A 23,215-nucleotide genomic window follows, 5' to 3' on the forward strand; every position below is an offset into this window, starting at 1 on the left:
GCAGCGGACCTGGCCCGACCCAGCTGGGACCAGGGCGGGGATCAGGCACGGACAGGGCGCGTCCCCGGGCTCCCTGGGGAGCGCCCTGAGAACTGGCGGGCACCCGGGCTGGCCTGGCTCAGGCAGGGGTTCGCGCAGCCCCTGGGGAGGGGCAGGGAGGCAGGGAAGCTGCTGCCGCCAGCTGGATCCCTCCCGGCGCCCCGCGGCTACTCTGGGGCTCCTGGTCGCCGCGCCGCGCGTCTCGGCGGTGGACTCACGGGGTCTCCGCGTCGCTGCGGTTCTCGTCTCACGAGGAGTCGGCGGGCTCGGAGCGGGGCTCGCCACACCCCGTCCTGGGGGACGTCCGCGGGAGGCTTCTGGATTTCCTCGCTTTGGGCTGCGATTTCTGAGGCGCTGCTCTGCCTATTCCGAGCTGGGCCAGCCGGGGGCAGGGGGCAGGTCGCGAGTCCCGCGGGTGGGAGCGAAGCGGAAGTAACTAGTGACTGGAAGTAACTAGGGAACGCAAAGCCGGCGCTCGGAGGCCGGGGTGTTCAGAGAAGGCGTTGCGGGGGAAAGGAATCCCGGCTGCTGTTGAGAGCCGTGGATTGGGATCTGAGCGGACCTGTTGGAGGAAGTGAAATCTGAGCGGGGTCCTGACGGGTGGGAACTAATCTCCCGGTAGCAGTGGAGGTTGCAGGGGGGAGAGAAGGAGGGGAGGACCCCTGGGGAAGGAGACCATGAGGAAAAACGATTTGGGGACTGACTGGACCGTCTGCTGGGCTGTTTTGGGGGGGAAAAGTTTGGAGAATTAGGTTAGGGAGGATTAGGAAAGAACCCTTGAGTGCCCACCTGAGAGGCACTGTGTGCTGTGGGGAGCCATTGAAACGTTGGCTAGATTGGGGTAGGAGGAACACTGAGGAAGTTGGTGTGAGGGGAACACTGAGGAAGTTGGTGTGACATTCCGGCAAAAAGGTGACAACACTCTTCTCTGATGGGATTCCTCAAACCCTGCTTATGAAATACTTGTAACCGACAAGGGTAGGGGCTCAGGCAGCCAGGTGCCTTTTTCAGCCATTGTTGGCAAATTTTTAGAAATTAAACAAAAAATAATTGTACATATTTATAGATTTATACAATATGATACATGTAAACTTTGTGGAGTAACCATGTTAGCAGATTTTTAAAAATTCCTTTTTATGAAAGGACCCACCCAAGGGCAGCTCATTTTCGAGTATCTCATTTGACGGGATTTAATGACTGGTTGGGAGCTATGCCCCCCTCAGTATGCAGGGAGATTATAGCGTCCACAACACTTTGCCCTTCAGAGGTTTCAGAGTGACTTACAAACACCTTGTATCCCTAGGGTGAAATCCAAACCCCAAATGACTGGTAAGAGATTTAATAGGGGGAAGTTATTAAAGGAGAACCAGCATCCAAACATTCATGTGGGGCATTGGATTCGCTGAAAGGAGTCCCATACTATTTGTTGATTGTAGATCAAAGATCTCTAGACCTGGCCTGGCGCGGTGGCTCACACCTGTAATCCCAGCACTTTGGGAGGCCGAGGCGGGCGGATCACGAGGTCAGGAGATCGAGACCATCCTGACTAACACGGTGAAACCCCGTCTCTACTAAAAATACAAAAAATAAGCCGGGCGTGGTGGCGGGCGCCTGTAATCCCAGCTACACGGGAGGCTGAGGCAGGAGAATGGCGTGAACCCGGGAGGTGGAGCTTGCAGTGAGCCGCGGCTGCGCCACTGCACTCCAGCCTGGGCGACAGAGCGAGACTCTGTCTCAAAAAAAAAAAAAAAAAAAAAAAAAAAAAAAAAAAATCTCTAGTCCTTTCCTGCCAGCTTTGAGTTTCTCAGTGTAAGGCTGCGTAAGTGTTAGTTGGCTATTTTGTCTTAATTTCCTGAGCAACAGGAAAAATATATTTTGGTTATATGAAGAGGAATGCTTTGGTAATTTATGATTTTTCCCAGCCCTGAAATTTATTGGTGCTAGGACCAAAAAATACACAGCTGTCTATTTTATTTTATTTATTTGTTTATTTTTGAGGCAGAGTCTTGCTCTGTCGCCCAGGCTGGAGTGCAGTGTCGAGATCTTGGCTCATTGCAACCTCTGCCTCCTGGGTTCAAGAGCTGTCTATTTTATATTGAAACTTACCAACGTCTGTTTTCTGGGAGGTAGTGAAATTATTTTGTATTTCTTTGACTCCAGAAAACAGAATTGGACCTCCAGGGATCCTGTACAGTGAAAGGCAGGTTTGGGAATTGCGAAGGAAGGTGGCCGCAGCTGGTTTGTGCGTAAATATAGAAACCAGTGCGGCACTCAAAGGAGGGCAAATCCAGGGTGAGACCTGGGGAAACGGGACTTCCAGTCAGATGAGTGAAGTCATTCTCTGTAAAAGAAGCCCCGAAGTGTGTAAAAGGCCAGAGTAGTTTTTTCCCCCTGTGTTCCTGTTGAGTGGTAGAGATTATGATAGTGATTTTTAAGGGGCTTTGCAGGAGCTTGTTAATATTAAGAATCGCTGGAAATCAGATGTCTTGGCCTCATTAAAAAATTTAGAAAAGTAACTGTTTTCCAAATCTCTTTGATACTATTTGAAGTGGCCAACTAATTATGGTTCCTTTGGAAAGAAACAGTCCACCCCCTCCTTTCCCAAACAAAATAACTATGTGCTGTCAGGGCAGTTAAGTAGGCCAAAAGTTTTTGGAAATTTTCTGCTTTCATTCACCCCAGCCACCCCCACAAGTTTTCTCATTGGTAGAGAACTTAAGACTTTACTGTCAGGAAAAAAATGTTAGTGTGTTTCCCTAAATACAAACTATAATAAACAACAGGGCTGGCCTTTAATAGAAATGCTCTTTCTTAAGGGGGACTGGGCTGAGGTGAAAGGCAGGGCTGGGGTACGGGCTGGAGCATTTTGAGCTCACATTTGTCAACTAAGGCCTTGAGCAGGGCACTCCTTTCTTGGCATGGAAACTTTCTTTGACCTTGAATGCGGGTCAGTACCTCCTCACAGAGGTACCAAGGAGAATTAATGAGAGGCTTATATGAAATTTGAGCTCCTCCAAAGCAGAATATTTTAATTCTTGGATGAATGGTATATTTTGAGATGTGATAAAAGTTTTTTAAAAGAGTTTGAAGTTCTAAATTTTTGGAAAAGCCCTATTCAAGTCCTTCCTTTTTTTTTTTTTTTTTTTTTTTTTTTCAGAAACAGGGCTTGCTATGTTGCCCAGGTTGGTCTCTAACTCCTGGGTTCAAGTGATCCTCCCACCTCAACCCTGTGAGTAGCTGGGACTACAGGCGACCATGCCTGGCTATCTAAGACGTTTTTGCTGATTTGGTTTTTTTAATTTTTTTGAGACGGGGTCTGGCTCTGTTGCCTGGGCTGGAGTGCAGTGGTGTCATCTCAGCTCACTGCAACCTCCACCTCCTGGGCTCAAGCCATCCTCCCGACTCAGTCTCCTGAGTAGCTGGGACTACAGGCCTGCACCACCACACCTAGCTAATTTTTTGTGTTTTTTGTAGACATGGAGTTTTGACATGTTGCCCAGGCTCCCCTCAAATTCCTAGGCTCAAGCAATCTGCCTGCCTCAGCCTCCCAAAGTGCTGGGATTACAGGCATGAGCTACCATGCCTGGACTTTTTGCTGGTTTTTTGTTTTGTTTGGCTTTGTTTTTTCCTGGCGTTTTATGGGCTTGGTTACTAATCAGCCTGTAATCAAGATCTGAGGCCCGGTGCGGTAATCCTAGCACTTTGGGAGGCTGAGGCAAGAGGATCACTTGAGCCCAGGAGTTCAAGACCAGCCTGAGCAACACAGGGAGACCCCATTGCTACAAAAAAATTTTAAAAATTAGCTGGGCATGTGGTATGTGCCTGTAATCCTAGCTACTCAGGAGGCTGAGGTGGGAGGATCGCTGGAGCCTAGGAGTTTGAGGCTGCAATGAACCATGATCACGCCACCGCACTCCAGCCTGGAGGACAGAATGACATCTTGTCGCTTAAAAAAAAAAATGGCTGGGCACGGTGGCCCACACCTGTAATCTCAGCACTTTGGGAGGCCGAGGTGGGTGGATTGCTTGAGGCCAGGAGTTCGAGACCAGCCTGGCCAACATGGCGAAACCCTGTCTCTACTAAAATTACAAAAACTAGCTGAGCATGGTGGCATACGCCTGTAATCCCAGCTAAGTCGGGAGGCTGAGGCACAAGAATTGCTTGAACCCAGGAGGCGGAGGTTGCAATGAGCCAAGATCGTGCCACTGCACTCCAGCCTGGGAGACAGAGGGAGACTCTGTCTGAAAAATAAAAATAAAAATCTGGAAGCCTGAGGCTAACTAAATTCCTGTTTATATTTCATATATAAATAGTAAAGCTCAGATTGTTCACTCTCTTTTTTTTCTTTCTTTTCTTTTCTTTTTTCTTTTGAGACAGAGTCTTGCTCTGTCTCCCAGGCCGGAGTGCAATGGCACGATCTCAGCTCACTGCAACCTCTGCCTCCCAGGTTCAAACGATTCTCCTGCCTCAGCCTCCCGAGTAGCTGGGACTACAGGCATGCACTACCACGCCTGGCTAATTTTTTGTATTTTTTAGTAGAGACGGGGTTTCACCACGTTGGCCAGGCTGGTCTCGAACTCCTGACCTCAGGTGATCCACCCGCCTCAGCCTCCCAAAGTGCTGGGATTACAGACGTGAGTCACCGCGCCCAGCCTCACTCTCTTTTTTCTTTCATTCTCTGTTAACCTGGTCTTGGCTTTTTTTGGAGTGCCTGGAGTAAACCAGTAACAGAAGGCTGTGGAACTGGCAGCCTATGACCCAGCATCTTTTTTAACAGCAAGAGTATTATCAGAAAGTGTCACAGCCCTCAAAGGAGTAAGTTATTAAGCTGGTCAGAGACAAAAGGGAGTAAGATTGTTCACTAAATTGGATGAGGAGTGAAATAGTCATCTTTTAAAATTTCCCTCACCTGTGTCAGGCCACCAGTCCTGTCACTCAATCTAGTAGGATTCAAGTGCTTGCTGATGTGCCCAGGGACACTACGTACTGAACTACAACATCCATCTTTTAGACTTCTGACATTTGTTGGCCAGGTCAAGCTCTCTCTCATGAGGGAAATTCTGACAGAAAAGGCTTTCTGTTTTCTGTAGGCTTAGCTGAGTGCCATGTTTCAGGCTTCCAAGCTCCTCACGCTTGGCCAAGGCTACTAATTGGCTTGGCTATAAAATGGGAGTCAGCAATTAAACAGCAGTAGTATAAAGCAAGGGAATTGAACATAAACTGACCCTCCCACTTTACAACCAAAAATGTTCACACCATTTTGGGCACTACACAAAGGAGTCTTCAAAAGGAATTGAGCTTGGAATGATTCCTTTATAGCTTTTAGGAGATGTATGTGGAATATTATTATTGATTTAGGCCTCCAAGTCAGATCTTGGAAACTGGGTAGGTCCTCACATCTAAAGCAAAGGAGACAAATGGTTTGAATCCAGTCTCTGTGGGCAGCAAGCTTGTGGTATGACTTTGCCAAAACAACAGATGATTTATATTTTTCTAAACTCTTTTCATTAAATGGTTTAAGGGAGAATATTGATGGTCATGGTGGGAGGAGGGTTTGATCTACCTGAATTTACTCACTGAAGAGTAAATGCCTTATTCAGAGGTGCCTATCACTAGTTTCCTGATTATTTGTACTAAAGAATCATTAGCCAGTCTCAAGAGCACTGGCTCAGAAAACATTGTAACTGAAAACTCTGTAGGCATGCTTCTTATTCAGAGAAAAGTAGGGATGGGAAACAGTTGAACTACAAAGACATTTGGGGAGAGGAAGACCTGGGAAATGGTGCTAGACTTCTGCCACGTTAAACGTTTAATGCTGCACACAGTACTTTACTGGTCAGCTTTCAGTTTCAGAATCTTAGGCAGAGTCAGTTGGGGAGAAAGTGTGTGAAGAGGGGGACATTTGTAAGAATGTGGCTATTCTGTGAGCCCTTATTGTTAAGTCGAATACTTAGTGCTTTCCTGCTGCCACTAGCTTCCTGGACACTCCAGACTTTGCCCTTCTGCCTCTTCCCCACTAACAGCCTTTCCTCCCCAACACCACCCTCTCTAAAGCCAATCCAATCTTTGATCGCAGTTTCTGCACCCTTCTGGCTCTGCTAACTTTGTTGAACTAATTTTTGGTGGCCTTTAATGTCTGGTGGTGGCTGTGTGAGAAACTAATGAGGGATAATTGTATTTATTTACTGATTATTATTTTGCTTTAGGGACAATCTGCCAGACTGGAGTGCATGGCATGATCATAGCTCAGTGCAGGCTCAAACTCCTGGGCTCAAAAGATCTTCCCACCTCAGTCTCCTGAGTAGCTAGGACTACAGGCACATGTCACTGTGCCTGGTTAATTTTTTATTTATATTTCATAGAGATGGGGGTCTCACTATGTTGCCCAGGCTGGTCTCAAACTCCTGAGCTAAGGCAATCCTGCTGCATGAGCCGCTGCACCTGCAAGAGCCACGGGGGCCACTGCCACTGCAAGATAGCAGGACCCCCGTCTGTATTTTTTGCTATGTTGACTAGGTCTTACTATGTTGACTAGGCCGTTCTTAAAGTCCTAGCCTCAAGGGATCCTCCTGCCTCAGCTTCCCAAAGTGCTGGGATCACAGGCGTGTGACACCACCTTCGGCCGGGTAGTTGTATTTAAAGGGAGGGTCTTGAAAGTGGAAACCCTAGTGTTTTTCACACTTCATTTGTGTTCCCCTGCATGATTTTTGTCTTATCTTTATGTCATCTGTACTGTTGTTTAACATTCTTCTTAAAGTTGACCCATTTTTTAAAACCCTAAAATTTGTTTAAAAGGGAAACGATATCATTGCCTTAAACTGATAACTACTACATCACCTGTCACAAATAGAAGGTATAAATTATTGAAATTGTTTGTCCATGTTCCCCAAGTTCCACATATCCCACCTGGGGCAATACAGCCTTTACCCAAAGATATGACTCACTAATAGTGAGTTTTTCAGGCAGCAGTAGATGGGTGGTAGGATGGTTTGGAGTAGGCAGGCCTTCAGAGAGGGCCCCTTCAATCCTATCTTTTCCTAAAACTTGTGTGGTTCTATGATACTAGGAAGGCCACAGAATGAAGAATCTAGGAGGTAACAAGAGGTAAATGCAATGTGAAACCACTTCTGTTTTGATCTGAAGTTTGCCAAAAAGAGGCCTGAGTGGTGGTGAGGCTGTATACTATATTAAATTCTAGGCCCTCTGCCAGGGGTGTGGCTTCATTGATGCTGTGTTACATTGTTCTTTCTGTGCCAGCGTGCTCTTAGAAAACTCAGATTCTCCTGGGAAACTCAGATCTTTCTTGGGGGGCAGGAGGGATGCTTTTTTTTTTTTTTAACTCATCAATAACCCAAACTACTTTGAGTTCGTTTCACATATAGAGAACTGTTTGTGGATGTTGCTAATGATAGAAACTGAAGTTATCATCTAGAATTTTTTTCCCCCAATCTTCATTGTCCGTAAAGCCTATTCCTTTAAGAATCCTATGAAAACGGAAGAAAGGGGGAGGGTGAGCTGCCCTGGGTTGTATGGTCTCTTAGGGTGCAGCACATGATAGGCATGAGTGGTACTTCCTGGTTTGATGTGAAATTCACTGTTGTCCATTAAGAGCCACCCCGCAGTGCTGACTGAGCTGCTGCTCCCTCAGAGGGTCAGGAGAGCGTGCTTTCATGATGGAGCAAAGCCAGGCTGGCTTGGTATTCATCAGGAACCAGGAGCGCTTAGTTAAATTGCCAGCACGTTAAGCTGTAGGGGCCTCTTTCTAAACCATCAAGATTTCAACTTTCCCACAAAGCCTAATCTAATGCTCTGGGAGGAGGTAGGCAGAGCCTGTCTTTCAGGGGCTGGGCTGGCAGGGGACCTGGCCTGGGAAGTGGCCTTATCAGGCTTGTTGGGAGGGATGGACCTGTCCCTTTCTAGTGTGTCCTCTCAACTTGGCAGGGGGCAGAGTTCTTCCCTTTTCTCTCTCTCCATGCCCTAACCGCTCCTTTCAATTCCCCAACTCACTTTCTGTGTTCACAGCTTTCTTCCCTTTTCCTTTCCCTTCTGTTCAATACTGCCCTCTCTTTTGAGCCTCTCTCTTGCTGGGCCCCATTTTCTCTCCATTCTCACTTTGAGGGTTGACTATTTGAAGTTCCAATTATAATGCTGTCCTATATGTCCCAGTGACTAGATGTAATTCAGAGATCCCTACCCTATTTTTCTGAGGAGAAGCCAACCTTCATTTCTCTACTGGCTTTCAGATAGCAGTGTTGGTGGGGTACTGACCAGAGTCCCTGAACTGAGTGGTTGGGTGAGGCTGGATGTGCTCCTCCCCCATATGGGGGTCCCAGCAGTATGGGGAAGGTATTATAATCAGGGTTTGCTGACAATGCCAGGATCCATTAGACAAGGGGCTGAGGCTTACCTGTGGGGACCCTTCCATAAGCTGAATGCAGAGGGGAGTACTGCATCCAGGCAGTCCTCTAGCTTTTGCAGAGGACCATACATGATGAATGAAGTCTGGAGAAGGAGCCCTTGGGTGAGGTTAGCCTGGAACCCACAGGACTATTTGCAGCTGTGGATCCTGCCCTGAAGCTAGGTTTTCCCAGGTAGCAACTGGACCAAATTGTCTTCCCATGTGGTTAGATGGATTGTTGGAAGCATCTAGGAGCATGGCTTTCCTGCTCAATGAGTTAAAAAATTGATTATTTTCTTGTAAAAGCCATGTGGCTACTTTACCTAAAGATGATTAGCAAGGGTTTTAACTTTCATTGTTAAATATAACATATGTATAAAAAAGTATGTATAATATAAATGTACAATTTAATCAATAATTGTATTCATTAGTGTAACTGTGTGATCTATTCAGGTTTAGAAATAGAAGTTTATTTTTAAACCCAAATGGGGTAATAGAATGCACTGTGTTGCAATTTGCTTTTTTCCCACCATGTTGGTGCTTTTTCATATCAGCACAGGTAGTTCTAACTTATTCTTCTGAAGGGTCATATAGCAGCAGTTCCATGGATTGGAAATACCATGGTTTATTTAACCATTCTCATATTGATGAACATTATACTTAATATATATGCATGTGTATAAAGTTGGGTTGTTTTTTTTTTTTTTTTGGCATACCGGCTGGCACTAGTATATATCTGTAAGATAAATTCCTAAAGGTAGAATTGCTCATTCAAAGGATAGGGTGTTTTTATGTATTTATTTGGGGTTTTACTTAAAAATATGTCTTTATTGAAGAGTTTATAAGAAAAAAGGATAGACCCGCTATAAAAAGAAAGGCTGTCTGCTCTAAACATTAGGGAGGAATGGGACACCAATACCTGGTGGCTAAGGATAGGTCATTTTAGTTGTTGATATTTTCAGGTAGTAATGTCTTTTTTCCCAGGAATGTTTATAAATGTTATATCTTACAGAGCACCAAGCCCTGGATCCAACCAGAGGTTCTTTACAGAAAGCTTTATGGAGAAAGGTTTTAGCAGATGATATGTTATCCTCTGTTGAAGGGAACTTCTCTGAATTCCCTCAGAAAGTCTCTAAGTCTGGAAGAATGCTAAAATGTACCTACCAAGTTTAGTATTGGAGGGAGACAAGATTGACTATAGTCACATTTTCAAATAATTCTGAACTATGGATAATTAATGTAGGTATGGTATGACTTTTCAGAATTTGCTGTTCCTAATCTATCAGGACAAATTGAGAATACTTATATCTTTGTGTTATCTTAATATTGGGGATAGCGGCTTAAAGCAATTATCTGAGTGGCATTAGCAAACTATGTTACTAAATAGTTTGTAGATTTTTAGCTTCATATGAACTCAGTTATAAAAGCAGTGTGTGGTTTTTATATCAGATATTTTTTGTGAGAAAGGAAAATAAGACAGTCTCTGAACCTCTTCATCACTCTGGGCCAGGGCCTTCAGAGGTAGATGATCCATTGTTAGTTTTTGCCTTCCATGTGCACTTTGATGCCCTTGTTCAGCGAAAGGTCCCATATCTGAGCTGTGTATCATTTTGTACTCCATAGAGGGGCTATTGTGAAGCCACAGCCAAAATGTTGATACAAAAGATACGTTCTAATACTTATTCATTCATTGACTATGTGAGAATAGCTCAGGGCCTGGTAAAACTCTGTGGCAAACAAGAGATATTGAATGAGGTAGGGGATGGCTAATGATATTTGGGAGGTTGAGACCAGAATCAGTATTTGGACAATAATGGAGTAATACTGCAGGTTGTCTTCCTCCAGTCTGCCCCTAAAAGAAGAGCAATTTAGGAAATGGCAATACCCAGCAATGTGTTTAAAATGCTGAGCAAGTCGTAAAAAGAAATATCTTGTCCACGTTATGCTGACTATCAGAGGTCTCCTGGTGTTGCACTGTTACTGGGAGCACTGCTACCATCTTTAAAAATGTAAATCCCTGCTATTGCTATCCCCCTGGGGCTCCCGTGTTAAAGTGTCCATATCAGGAGCAAGTTCTTCCTAGGAGAAGGCCTACAGTTCTGGAATGCCTATTGTTGTGACTTTGGCCTTGGGTTTAAGATTTGAGACCATCATTTCTTACCTCTGCTCACTGTACATTCACAAGTATGTGTGGTATGACTCTTCCGATTGGGGAGTCATTTGGGCTTCTACTTGTACTTCAGTTTTAGTAACTTGTGTAACACTTTGAGGTAACTGCCTTCTGGACCTCCCAAAGTAAGTTTTGTCTATTCTGTCAAACTACCTTCACCATATCCTTAAAATTTGGAAAACTTCCAGCATATTCCATCTGATGCAATAGCAGACAAATGGAAGTGATAATTTTATTTATATTAATAGCAATACTGAAGGGGAGGAGCAAGCCAGCTATATAGTTCTTTACCTCTTATCTCCAGCTCTAGGCCTGATATGTAGTAGGTACTTAATACATATGAAATAAGTGAATTATTAAGTTTGTCAATAGTATTCAACAAACAAACATAAAGTTACACGAATCCTTTTAAAAGAAATAAAGAATAATGATAGAAAAGGAAGATGCAGCAAACCTAGAAGTCTGCTCTTAGCAAGGCTGTTTATGAGCTGACCCTTTGGCCTCATCCCGTGAAGTGTGCTTCAGCCATTAGAACCTAGTCAGTTCCTCAAATGTGCTTTGCTTTTTCTCTGAAACATCTCACAGATTCTTGCCTCTGCAGAGTATGAAATTTGGAGTAATACGAATTTCTGTTTATGCTTAGTCATGTGATCATCACTTCTATTAGAATCTTTCTCTGACTTCCCTGAGTAATTAGTTGTCTCTACTTTGAGCTTACAGTACGCTCTGCTTCCTCTATCTTCGCTTGGTTTTGTGATTGCTGGTGTTATTGTCTGTCTCTCTCATACCCTGAATAGGAACTCTCTCTTGCTTACCATTATCTCAGCAGCACCTGGAACCCAGTAGTACTGGGTTATACTTGATGCTCCTATAAGTATTTATGGATGAACAAATGACTGTGTGAATGGAATAAACTAATATGTCAATGCCAAAATTTGATGAAAACTCTAAACCAGAGATGATATGGCAGTATAAAACTCAGTAATTCTAGGCCAGGTGTGGTGGGTTACACTGTAATCCCAGCACTTTGGGAGGCTGAGGTGGGCAGATTGCCTGAGGTCAGGAGCTCAAGACCAGCCTGGCCAACATGGTGAAACCCCATCTCTACTAAAAATACAAAAATTAGCCAGGCATGGTGGTGCACGCCTGTAATCCCAGCTGCCCTGGAGGCTGAGGCAGGAGAATCGCTTGAACCCGGAAGGCAGAGGTTGTAGTGAACCGAGATCACACCACTGCCCTCCAGCCTGGGTGACAAAGTGAAAGTCTATCTCAAAAAACAAACGAATAAACAAACACCTCAGTAATTCTAAAACTTTTTTTTTTTTTTTACCTGAACAAACCGCACCCAAAATTATAGATGTGAGAGTCAAGACATATTGAGGGACTTAGAATGTAAAGTGGTCTATTTACAAAGGTTTTGTTAAAAAAACAGCTAATGGGGAGTTAAAAAAAAAAAAAAAAAAAAGACACTGAGGTCTCTAGGGTAAGATCTGCTCTCATAGTTTTTGTTTGTTTGTTTTGTTTTGTTTTTGAGATAAGGTCTTGCACGGTCTCCCAGGCTTGAGTGCCGTGGTGTGATCACGGCTCACCTCAGCCTCAATCTCCCAGGCTCAAGTGATTCTCCCACCTCAGTCTCCCCCAGGTAGCTGGGACTACAGATGTATGCCACCACACCCAGCTCAATTTTCCTATTTTTTATAGAGACAAGGTCTCACTATGTTGCCCACGCTGGTCTCAAACTCCTAGGCTCAAGCAATCCACCTGCCTTGGTCTCCCAAAGTGCCTGGATTACAGGTGTGAACCATGGTGCCTGGCCCTGCTCTCATGTTTTTAAACTTTAATTTTATAAGTTACCAAGAAAGATAAATTGAAGGACATAAGGATAAGCGTGACTTTAGGCTTTGATAATAAGAAGGGTTCCAAGATAGAGAAGTCTGTATGTAACCAAAAGAATTTGGTTTTTTACCCCAAGTCTGGTACCCAACCAAGTGACTTTTTGGTTTGAAGCAGAAAGAAAACATTTGAAGACCTTAGAGAACCAAAGTGTCTTGTGAAAAAAAAAATTGCAACTACAAAAATCACCTTAAAAAGCAGTGAAGAGCAGATTTTGAGTAGATCATTAACAAGAGGAAAATAAGTAATGAGAAGGCAAATTGGTATATCAGAAGTGAATAGGAGGTTTAAAGTGGCATTTTTAAAAATATTTGTTAATTTTAACTTTTTTTTTTTTTTTTTAGAGACAGGGTCTTTCTTGTTCTGTTGCCCAGACTAGAGTGTAGTGTCATGATCATAGCTCACTGCAGCTCAAACTCCTGGGCTGAAGTGATCCTCCCACCTCAGCCTCACAAGCAGCTAGGACTATGTATACCACCACAGCTTGCTAATTTTTTTGCGGGGGGAAGGGGGGAGGGTAGACACAAGGTTTCACTATGTTACCCTAACCAGGCTGGTCTTGAACTCCTGGCCTCAAGTGATTCCCCTGTCTCAGCCTCCCAAGTCACTGACATTATAAGCATGAGCCCTGAGCCCAGCTAAAGTGGCATTCTAGCTATTAAAAATGGCAGGCAGCATGGATATATATCTGAAAGCACTAGGAAAACTTAATCTTTTTCTGACTGTATAGGTTCTCTTGAAATTTTCAGAAATACAGATGAGTGGCTGGGCGCGGTGGCTCACGCCTGTAATCCCAGCACTTTGGGAGGCCGAGGCGGGCGGATCACGAGGTCAGGAGATCGAGACCACGGTGAAACCCCGTCTCTACTAAAAATACAAAACATTAGCTGGGCGCAGTGGCGGGCGCCTGTAGTCCCAGCTACTCGGGAGGCTGAAGCAGGAGAATGGCGTGAACCCAGAAGGCGGAGCTTGCAGTGAGCCGAGATCACGCCACTGCAGTCCCACCTGGGTGGAAGAGCGAGACTCCGTCTCAAAAAAAAAAAAAAAAAAAAGAAATACAGATGAGTATAATAAAAATTGCCCACAATTCCAGCACCCAAGGAAAACCACAATAAATATATTTTTCTAGCAAAATATCTGCTGTTACTGTACAACTTACAATAAAGTTTGAAAATCTTAATGTACAACTCAATACATTTATATGTATTCATGTAAACATGACTCAGCTCAAGATACAGAATGTTTCCATCATTCCTGAAGGTTCCCTTCTATCTTCCCCTCAGTATTCATAAATTTGTTTTGGTATCTTTCTTTTCAGTATCCACAGATTTGTTTTGGCTGTTCTTGTACCTCATATAAATGGAATCACAGAATGATATAGTTTGGATATTTGTCCTCTCCAGATCTCATCTTGGGATGTGATCCCCAATTTTGGAGGTGGGTTGGTGGGAGGTGTTTGGGTCATAGGGGTGTATCCTTCATGAATGGCTTGGTGTCCTCTTTATGGTAATGAGTGAGTTCTCACTCTATTAGTCAAGTGAGATCTGGTTGTTTAAAAGAGTCTGGGATCTCCCCCCACTCTCTTGCCCCCTCTCTCATCATGTGATGTGCCTGCTTCACCCTTTGTCTTCCACCATGATTGTAAGCTACCTGAGAGCTTCACCAGACACAGATGCCAGCACTATGCTTCTTGTACAGTCAGCAGAACCATGAGCCAAAATAAACCTCTTTTATTTATAAATTACCCAGCCTCGGTTAGTCCTTTATAGCAACACAAAACAGACTAAGTAGAGTATTATTGAAGTCTGTTGAGTCTGCCTTCTTTTGCTCACACGTTGTGGCTGGGATTCATCCATGTTGTTTCACGTAATAATAGTTATTTTATTTATTGTTTTGGGGTCATTTTCTACTGTGAAAATATATAATAATTTATCTGTTCTGCTGTTGATGAACATTTGGATAGCTTTCAGTTTGGGACTATTATAAATAAAACTGCTTTGAACATTCTTGTATAAGTCTTTTGGTGGACTTACACACTTGTTTCACTTTTATATATATATATATCTAAGAGCTTCTGGGTCATAATGTAAATACTGCAAAAGTCATGAATATTTGGTATACTTTCTTCTAAAAGCTTGATTGGTTTAGCTTTTGCATAGGTCTGTGATATGTTGTGATTTTTTTTCTGTGATATATTGTGGATTTTTTTTATGTATGAGCATGGAGATCAAGGGTCATTTCTCCCAATACAAGGATATCCAATTAATCCAGCGCTATTTATTGGAAAGACTACCTTTTCTTTTGTGAATTACAGTGGTGCCTGTCTGTTAAATTAGGAGACTGTACTGTATGGATGTGGTTTAGGACTCTTTATTCTGCTCTATTGATCTGTTTTTCAGTATTTATTTTAAAGAAAGTTGAGACATGCTGAATACATAACTTTTAAATTTTTCTTACACAGTATTACATCATACCTCAAAAGCATAAATTTAAAACAACTGCAAAAAAACCCTTGTTTTTTTTCTTGGATATTTTCTTTCCTTGGACATTTAGGTTGTTTTTTTCCTTCCTCTGTTTTGTTTTGATCTGTTTTTTATGTTGGAGGCCTTCCTCCAATGTCTGATAATCTGTCCATTCATTTATGTATGAGGCAGTAAATAGTCCATTAGAAGTTCAGTGTGCACAGGCTTTACTGTGGAGTGATTGGGTGAGTCATTTCTTTGGTGTCTCCCCAGTTATTAGTATCTGTCATTTTTTTTCCACTGGGACTGTTCAGTTTTCCAGAGGAAAATTTTCCACTTTACTGTCTGCAGAGTCAGTGCCAGTCCATCTAGCAGGTGTCTTGTAATTTAAAAAAAACAACATGGAAATATATTGCTTTTTTTCCTCCATCTCTACTTTGATGAGGTCTTATCTCCACTGACCACTTTCCCAAAGAATAGTTTCTGCCCTTCTCATTGTGTGGTTGAATGACTGCTAATCCCGTGACTCTGAGTATGTCTTGAATGAGATCGTGGGATAGCAGTGTTCAGTGCAGTCTATTAATGGATCTTGACTGCAGCACTATTTTAGCTGTCCCTTTTAGAGTTCTGATTTGTCTTTAATGCTACAATTTACACTGTTTGCATTTGATCTGTAGTGAAACACTTCACTAGAGTAGGGTTTATATTTTACCTGACCAAATTTATAAGGGAAAGCAGTCATGTTACAAAGTTCAGTATCATACCTTAAATTTAAAGCTCTTTTGAGTTTTGGTTATGTAAAGTGGTTTGTACTATACTGTGTCAGTGTTAGGTAATCTTTTTTGCTTTGCTTTGCTTCTTTACCAGCTTGGGAACAATGGATTCCCACTGGATGAAGTCCTGTTTTTCAAATGCCAGCTCTAGGATCTCTCATCTAGCACAGATGCTCTTTCTGTGACTTTTGCTGTTCTCTCACTGGGATTTTTTTCTTGTTTAGAGGAAACTGAAAATAGATCCAGATTTTTATTCCTCCAAGATAACTGTCTATATTGGGAACAAAGGGAAAGAGTGTATGTGTGGAAGGAGGTCATGGTAGCTGGAGCACCTTTGTAGTTTATGCTTTGTATAAATGCCTCTGTGAATAACTCATGGGATTTTTCCCTTCTAGACCTTACATGCTTTTTTCCTCAGGCAGTTGGAGAAAGATACATACCAAAAATGAGAGGGAAACATGATGAGGGGTAAGTGGGGAGGACGCATACACTTGGAAGAGAGCTTTGAGGTTCTCAGGGAGAGAACTGCACAGGATAATGAGGAATAAATGCAAACAAATGGATCAATAAAAGTCATGAAACATTGAGGTCTGAAGTTGTAGTTCAATACTCTGTTCTTTTTTCTCCTCACTGCCCATTGTTTTTAGATGAACAATGTCTTCAAAGAAATACAGGTCCAGACTTTGCTAGAGTGAGAATGATCTATGTGGTCTTGTTGAACTGATCAAGTTAAACTACAGTTTTAATGAAGTTAGGTTACACACACTGAATTTCAGGACAGAAATAGTTATGATAACTGTATTGTACTTCTGTGATTTAAAAATAAATAATGGAATGGCCATATGGGGATTAATGAGACTGATTTCTGTGTTAACCAGGGCTCACTAGGCTTTCTACAGCCTTCCTGGTAGGAGAGAGGAAATAAAATGCATTTGCTTTTGTCCAAATTCATATGATAATTGTAGTGTTAATCACCATGAGCCTTTGCATTAGGGTTCCTAGGTCAGGGTGTGTTGCCAGTTGCAGACCAGAGCGCAGAAAAGGGAAAGAACTCTACTTTTTTCCTGAGTCCCTTTCAGGCCCTGGAAAAATAAGATGGTGTCAAAAATGGGAGGCAATACAGATGTGGTTGAAATAGAGACCCTCAAGCCATTTGATCCCATAACATAGAGTTTCAATTTATAATCAACTCCTTCAAATGACACTCTCTCGATCAGCACCTCCTTCTACTAGGTTTAAGTGCCTACTCCTACCCAGCAGTCTGTTTACCACATTTTCTAAAAATCATTTTCCTTATGTTTGTTTCAGCCAGTTGCACAAGGGTAGGGTTTGAGGCATATTGATCTCTATACCCCACTACTTAGCCCAGTGTCAAGAAAGCACTTAATAAATGTATGTTTGTGAATGTCACCCAGAAGGGTTCATTACCTTACCTTACCATTGGTTTCCAGGACTGGAAATTCGATAGAGGTAGTTTAGGTTAGGCCAGGCTTTAGTCTTTGATTTATGAGCTGTTATAAAGTCATCTGGAATCCCATTTCTTTCCTTTTTTCTGCTCTGCCTTTCTGAATGGCCCACTTAATCTTAAAACTGGCTCCTTCTCAGGGCTGCAGATTGACTGTCAGCAATTTTGTAGGCCATATCTTTCCTAGACTTTGTGTATACCTTTGTACAGGGGAAGGGAAGGTTCGGTGGGAGTGTGTTAAGAGAGTCTGAGCTTTTTACTTATTGAACCACTTCAGAACCAGTCCCAGTGGCCAGGGAGTGCCATTTGCATCTGGGTAAAGTCCTGAATTCCTTGAATCAATCATGATAAAAAAGTGGAGAGAGTGACCCCGATTGGCTTAGATAGACTGGGTTCACCCTGGAGCTGGATGGGATGAGCTTTCCCTAAAGCACATGAACTACAGGAAGAATGAGCAGAGATCTACCTGGAAACCTGACTCCTGTTAGGAAGTGAGAATATGGATGTTGTGTGGGCAACCATCAAAGTCCACTGCTACTGTAATCCAGATTTTCTAGGGAACCTAGACTATTTATAACTATTCTGTCCTTTATATAATAAAGTCACTTAGGAATTTGTTGATTGCCTGTTATGGAAAAGAATTAATAGTGAAATTATTACATTTTGAATCTGAGACTCTTCCCTACTGTAGGATAGAAGACACTCAAATAGGTAAAAAGTTAACTATTGATGTAAGATATGGGTAACAGTACAAGGCAGCAGTATGACAGATGATATGTTAAGTGAGTCATCCTTAGAGTTTATACTTTGCATTCCCCAGTAATTGTTCGTTTGTTTGTTTGTTTGTTTGTTTGTTTTTGAGATGGAGTCTCACTTTGTTGCCCAGGCTGGAGTGCAGTGGCACGATCTCAGCTCATTGCAACCTCTGCCTCCCAAGTTCAAGCGATTCTCCTGCCTCAGCCTCCTGAGTAGCGGGACTACAAGCACATGCCACCATGCCCGGCTAATTTTTTGTATTTTTAGTAGAGACGGGGTTTCACCATGTTAGCCAGGATGGTCTCAATCTCAACGTGATCCGCCCGCCTCGACCTCCCAAAGTGCTGGGATTACAGGCATGAGCCACCACACCTGGCCATTTGTTTGTTTTTAATCTGAAAGTCACCGTGCCAGGCACTGTGGAACTTAAAGAGATAATAGAAACAAGACGCTGGCCCTGAAAACTTCAAGCCCAATCAAGAGAATGATTAACAGGCTTGGGGGCTGGGAAGCATGGCTTCCCTCACAGAAGCAAACCATGGAGGACAGGGTCCTGTAAACACAAATAAATGTTCCTGGTGAGCCCTCCAGAGTCTCAGGGGCCTGGATGGGCAGAGGAGACGCTTGGCATTCTCTATAAACAGCGCTGTCCAACTGCTCAGAGCAGCGGGTCTGGGGAGAACAACCAGATCACCCCAATCCCCAGAGCAATGGTGATGGTTACAAACTTTGGTTGGTCATTGCTGCCAGTGCTGCTCGTTAGAAGGCCCCACTGTGGCCCAGCCCTGTTGATTGGAGGGTTTCTAGTAGTGGATCAGCGTCCACTGATAAGACTCATAGTGCTGTTAGAACACTTTCTTAAAGCTATCCAATCACATTTATGGACATTTCAGAGGAATTAAAAAACAAAATATCTTGCTATTCATTTAACACATTTATTTAGGGGACTGCCTTGTACCAGGCACTCTGCAGTGCTCTAGGGACATGGTGGTGATCCAAAACTTACTTGATGTCTACTGTCACAGCCTACAGTCTAGTGGAGGAAATAGACAAAAGGCAAATAAATATATAAGATAATTGCCAATTATAGTGATGGTGAGAAGGAAACAAAATGGGCAGAGCTAGAGATTTGCACAAGGCTTGATACACCTTGAAGGTATTTTGTAAATGATCTTATGGGTTAGGATTTTATTCCTGATGATTTCCACAGTTAAATGCAAATAATTTTCATTCTTTTTGTCTCTTAGGTGCACTTTACAGGTCCCCGATGAACCAAGAGAACCCTCCACCATATCCAGGCCCTGGTCCAACGGCCCCATACCCACCTTATCCACCACAACCAATGGGTCCAGGACCTATGGGGGGACCCTACCCACCTCCTCAAGGGTACCCCTACCAAGGATACCCACAGTACGGCTGGCAGGGTGGACCTCAGGAGCCTCCTAAAACCACAGGTGTGTGTCTCTGAATATGTGGGTGTGCAGTCCCGTGTCACCAAAGGAAATGTTTGCATGTTGTCTTTGGCAGAGAAGAAATTCTTTCCAGCCTTTGCAACTTGTGCTTGATGTCCCCAAAGCTTGATGATGGCTTAGGGTGGATTCTCACTCCTGAGAAGAGGCCCAAGTCAGCTCTGCCTGCTACATTCACACCTCTTGTCCCCTCTGGGGCTGATGACTTCCTGGCCAACGTGTTTTCTGAGGGCCACCCTCTAGAGCACTTGGGGGTGGGGAAGGAATTAGCAGTTGAGTCTTTGCTCTGTAGCCAGCTTTGTATTTCAGGTTTAGTAATTAGCCTCTTGAGTTTATTTTATCTGTCAGCTTGTTGACCCTCAAGTCATCCTCTTGCCCCTGCTACTGGGGTTTTCTTTTTTTTCTTACTAAATGTTTTCATAATTCTATTTAACCTGCCAGTTGAGTTTTTAGGAGGCTCTTGAGTCCTTCTTGTGTGCTATAGAACAGTGTTACTCAAAGTTCAGTCTGTAGACAAATGCCAGTCAATGAACAGTGAACAGTTATGGACTATATTATATGTACAGAAAGTGAGAGTAAACATTTAGAAACTTTTAGAGCAATTTGGTTTTGCTGTGACATCCAAGTGTGTAATCTTGCATTTTACAGAAAGTATCAGTCTGAAAGATTAAAAATAAAACATCTTGAGGAGCACTGTGCTAGATGTCTTGGTCACTATTTTGTAGCCCTTTGGTTGGCAGAATAGCTGCTCTCTTAATTAGCCCTTTCAGCTTTTTTTTTTTTTTTTTTTTTTTTTTTTTTTGAGACGGAGTCTCACTCTGTTGCCCAGGCTGGAGTGCAGTGGCGCGATCTCGGCTCACTGCAAGCTCCGCCTCCTGGGTTCACGCCGTTCTCCTGCCTCAGCCTCCTGAGTAACTAGGACTACAGGCGCCTGCCACCACGCCCGGCTAATTTTTTGTATTTTTAGCAGAGACTGTGTTAGCCAGGATGGTCTCAATCTCCTGACCTCGTGATCCGCCCCCCTTGGCCTCCCAAAGTGCTGGGATTACAGGCGTGAGCCACTGTGCCTGGCCAAGATAGCTAATTCTTAAAAAGTGCTTATTATGGCCAGGCACAGTGGCTCATGCCTGTAATCCCAGCACTTTGGGAGGCCAAGGCGGGCAGATCACCTGAGGTCAGGAGTTCAAGACCAGCCTGGCCAACATGGTGAAACCCCGTCTCTACTAAAAATACAAAAACTAGCCAGGCGTGGTGGTACGCGTCTATAGTCCCAGCTACTCAGGAGGCTGAGGCAGGAGAATGGCTTGAACCTGGGAGGCAGAGGTTGCTGTGAGCCAAGGTCACACCATGCACTCTAGCCTGGCGACAGAGTGAGACTCCATCTCAAAAAAAAAAAAAAAAAAAGTGCTTATTGTGTGTCACATGGTCTCCTAAGTGCTTTATATACATTAACATTTAATCCTTGCAACAATCCTATGAAGTTATTCCCATTTTATAGTGATGTAATAGAGGTACAAAGTTAGAGTAATGACTTGCCCAAGGTCACCTAGCTAGAAGGGGCACTTTCTAGATTAGAATCCTGATAGCTTGGCCTCAAAATCTGTACCTATAATTTATTGCTGTACTGTTGTTCCTCTCCTGCCTTTTCTGAGCTGACTCACATTCATCTGAATTTAGTGACTTATGCTTCCTCTTAGAGATTTTCCTGTCATTTAGTTCTTTACTAATCAAAAGTAATAACAGAATTGATGGCTAATTTTATTCTAGGACTTGATTCTCTAGAATAAGAATTTTGCATTCATGGAAAAGATTATACTTTTATAGTGGCAAAGCTTATACTCTGTTAAGATTGAATAGAATATTTGAATACCTTTAAAGAATTTAGTTTATCTGGAAGGAAGCTTTTGCAATCCAAGATTGTGTTCTGTTGTAACAGTTTTTATAATGCATGCTCGGAAGAGGGCAGGAAGTATAACCAGTATAATCGGAGTAGTTGGTATTCAGGCCTGTGACATCAGAGAAACATTTTCTGAAAATAAACCTCAGCTTCTGGGTTTTCTGCTTCAAAATAAGGTAACCCTGTGATGAATAAAAGAAAGCAGAAAAGACTACATATGGTATGATTCCATTTATGTGAAATTCAAAAACAGACAAAAAGTATGTATGATGCCAGAGATCAAAATAATGGTTACTCCTGGCTGTGGAGTTGGGAAACTAGGGTGGGACTGGTTATTCATTGGGTTAGGAACAAAGGAACTTTCTGGGGTGTTAGGAATATTCTGTATCTTAATCTTGATATAAACATTCTTCAAGATAGATAGTTATGACTTGTGTACTTTGCTGTACGTTTTATGTCAGCAGAGAAAGATAGCCCAGCATTTGAGTTATCCGGTAGACTCAGCCCAATGCCTGCCTGGTGTTAGGTCTTTCACCTATAGCCCTCATGGTCTTCCTGTCCATTTCTAGGCCAATATTGTTTATACTGACTCTCTAACTAGCATTTGATGAGTTTAGAACTTTATTGAGTTCGTTTAGAATAAGTGCTTCCTAGGTTCAGTGGACTTTGTCCACTGTCCATGCAGAAAATACAGATTTGGTCATCTTTCTTACCTTTCATGTAATTTAAGTATTGATGTCAGCCTTTTTGATGAAAAATAATTTCTTAATTCTTTTTGGGGTTAAAAGTCTCCTTAGTTCAGTGTTACCAATCACAATTGATTTCACAAATGCAGTTGAAAGCTGTTTAATATCCTTTCCTACGGATATACCCAGGAATTTATTTCTCTGTCATTAGCTTGTGAATTATTAACTGCCCAGATCCTTTCTGCACCCAAACATAGCAGGTAGTGCCAAATGGTCAAATTTTGTCACCTGGGGTCCATGTTCTGTGAATGGGACTCTTGGAAGAATGTAGCCTCACTGAGTGATGAACCCTTTAGGGACCCATTTTATTCCTTGCTTTGGTATTGCTTGTGGGATTCCCAGTCAGAATTATGTGTTCTCATGCTGTGTATCTGAGCTCTATGTGGAAATTTAAGCTTTTTCTTTCCAGCTGAATGATTTTAGATTTGTCTACTACTGTAGATACTCTCTCCACTCAAGTTCAAGTGTGTGGCATATTATGTTAATGGATACATAGGTAGAAATGGTTTCTTTTTCAAAGGAGGGAGGATCTCCTTTATCCTTAATTGGCGTCTGGTAATTAGTTAGGGCTTAATAAAGGTGTGATGAATGGATGAGCAGGGTCGGGTAGATGGCTAACCTAAGCAGAACCTTCCTTGGTCATCTGTTTATGTTTTAGAATTCATGTGTCAGAGATTGTAGCAAAAAAACCCACCTTTTGTTTTTTTAAGAAGCCAAAAAGCCAAAAAAGCTTTTTTAAAGAAGCTTTTGGAAGCCATGTGATTGGAAGCAGCAAGTGCTTGTAGGAATAAGGTCTCCCAGAAGAGCATACCTGCAGATTATGTCAAGGATCTCCTGGGTGGTTTTTAAGAATAACAACTAGTATTTGTTGAGCACCATGCTTGGTGTTAGCTTTATGTAATCTTCACAACAACCCCATAGTATCAGTCCCATGTTATAGGAGTGGAATCTGAGACTCAGAAAGGTTGTTTCAGTTATCTGTTGTATAACATATCACCCCCAACTCACTGGCTTAAAACAACAATGATTTATTATTTCTCATGATTCTCTGAGTTGGCTGGGAGGCTCTTCTTGCTTCGTGTGATCTTTCGTGGGGTCACTCTTGTTACTTAATTCAGCTGTCAGCCTGTCTGGGTGTAGGCTATCC

The 23,215-nt window shown here is 42.9% G+C and overlaps 1 protein-coding gene across 2 annotated transcripts in view; it reads left to right on the forward strand.

Moving 5' to 3' along the window:
- Positions 1–23,215, forward strand: part of CYSTM1 (cysteine rich transmembrane module containing 1) — a 68,688-nt gene that overhangs the window by 225 nt on the left and 45,248 nt on the right. For both annotated transcript variants that reach the window (XM_057302419.2, XM_057302418.1), the window contains exon 2: positions 19,204–19,410. In XM_057302419.2, coding sequence (XP_057158402.1) covers positions 19,224–19,410 — 187 coding nt within the window. In that variant the 5' untranslated portion in view covers positions 19,204–19,223. The remainder of the gene's footprint in view (positions 1–19,203; positions 19,411–23,215) is intronic.

This window comes from Pan paniscus, chromosome 4 (genome assembly GCF_029289425.2).
Source record: "Pan paniscus chromosome 4, NHGRI_mPanPan1-v2.0_pri, whole genome shotgun sequence".
NCBI lineage: Eukaryota > Metazoa > Chordata > Mammalia > Primates > Hominidae > Pan > Pan paniscus.